Here is a 1606-nt window from a genome sequence, read left to right on the forward strand (position 1 = left end):
AATGGGCTCCACCACGACCGTAAGATTGCGGTTTCAATCCCTGGACTGGGCAATCCATTGTGTTCTGGAGCAAAACACTCAGCTGTAGAAATGAGTTTATCCTGTAGACGGATAGTCCCCACCAAGATATGCTGCATGGCTACAGTGCCCCAACAACCCCCAAAGAGTTTAGGGACTTGTCAATTATCAAAGTGTTTATCGTCACACATTTTACTATTGTTTTATTTTTTTATTGTTGTTATCTATTTGACAGAAACGGGAAAAGCGTATCTATGGAAACTGGAAGAAGCTTATTCGTGGACTGCGAATTCGAGAAGCCTTGAAGAGGAAATACGACTTGCAGGTATGGATTTATCTGTTTCGTTAGGTGACACGTAAAAGACACCCAGTACACTCTGTGGAGTGGTGGGCATTAGGAAGGGCAATCAGCCATAGAAACTGAACCAAAATCAGATTGGAACCTGGTGCAGTTCTCTGGTTTACCAGCTCCAGCCATACTGTCCATCCCTTTCCTCCTCTCAGGGTTGGTGTAATCAACTAAACTCCTTTCCTTCAGAAATTGCTGGCCTTGTGCCAAAATTTGAAACCGTTGTTGTTGTTGTTGTTGTTATTATTATTTTTGTTTGTTAAGGAACCTGAAGACTTTGGAGAAATTCAAGCAGAAGAGACAAAAGACGAAAATACTCAGAGTGTTGTTGCTAAGTCTACCTCGGTTGCTACTGTCGACGACGGCAACGACAATGATGAGGATGATGATGACGACAACGACGGCGATGATTGTCAACCAAAGAATCGGCAGAAACCTTTTAAAAGAAAACCTCCTGCTGCAAAAGCCAAGGCTTTGGAAGGGGAGGAGATGTTGCCTTCAGCGAAGAAGAAGAAGAAAACAACACAAACAACAGCAAAAACAAAAGCAATAAAAAAGAAGAAATAACAAAAAAGAAAGATGCTTCTCTTACAACAACTGAATTATGGGTACATGGGAGGAAGGACTTTTAAAGATCGGCTCAGGGTGGGCTTCTGTTGGGTTGCCATAACGACATATATCATACATTGCACATTTATCACACGGACATCAGTTGTTGGTTTTATTTTTGTAATATTCATATTTGGGGTGTTTTTTATTCTTGTCATTTTATATTTTGTTTCTATTAATTATTGTTATATTGTTGCGGCAGAATTTGTAGGCGGAACAAAATGTCCTTTGGTATTTTGTTATGTTTTTTTTTACCTTCATCTTTCTGTTGTTGATTAAAGCTGACTAGAGTCATTTTTTCATCTCCTTTTTGATTTTGTGTTGTTATTGTCATTGCTGTGGAGGCGCAATGGCCCAGTGGTCAGGGCAGCCGGACTCGTGGTCATAGGATTGCGGTTTCGATTCCCAGACCAGGCATTGTGAGTGTTTATTGAGCGAAAACACCTAAAGCTCCACGAGGCTCCGGCAGGGGATGGTGGCGAACCCTGCTGTACTCTTTCACCACAACTTTCTCTCACTCTTACTTCCTGTTTCTGTTGTGCCTGTAATTCAAAGGGTCAGCCTTGTCACGCTGAATATCCCCGAGAAAGATATACTTATATATATGTGTGTGTGTGTGTGTATATATAT

The 1606-nt window shown here is 41.2% G+C and overlaps 1 protein-coding gene across 1 annotated transcript in view; it reads left to right on the forward strand.

The window, feature by feature from the left end:
* The window catches only part of LOC106874214 (DNA repair protein complementing XP-C cells homolog), a 21681-nt gene extending 20399 nt beyond the window's left edge, over positions 1-1282 (forward strand). The window contains exons 17-18 of the mRNA XM_014921873.2: positions 254-343; positions 632-1282. Of these exons, the coding sequence (XP_014777359.2) occupies positions 254-343; positions 632-934 (393 nt within the window). The 3' untranslated portion in view covers positions 935-1282. The remainder of the gene's footprint in view (positions 1-253; positions 344-631) is intronic.
* Positions 1283-1606: the final 324 nt, after the last annotated feature.

Source organism: Octopus bimaculoides, chromosome 30 (assembly GCF_001194135.2).
Source record: "Octopus bimaculoides isolate UCB-OBI-ISO-001 chromosome 30, ASM119413v2, whole genome shotgun sequence".
In the NCBI taxonomy this organism is placed as follows: domain Eukaryota; kingdom Metazoa; phylum Mollusca; class Cephalopoda; order Octopoda; family Octopodidae; genus Octopus; species Octopus bimaculoides.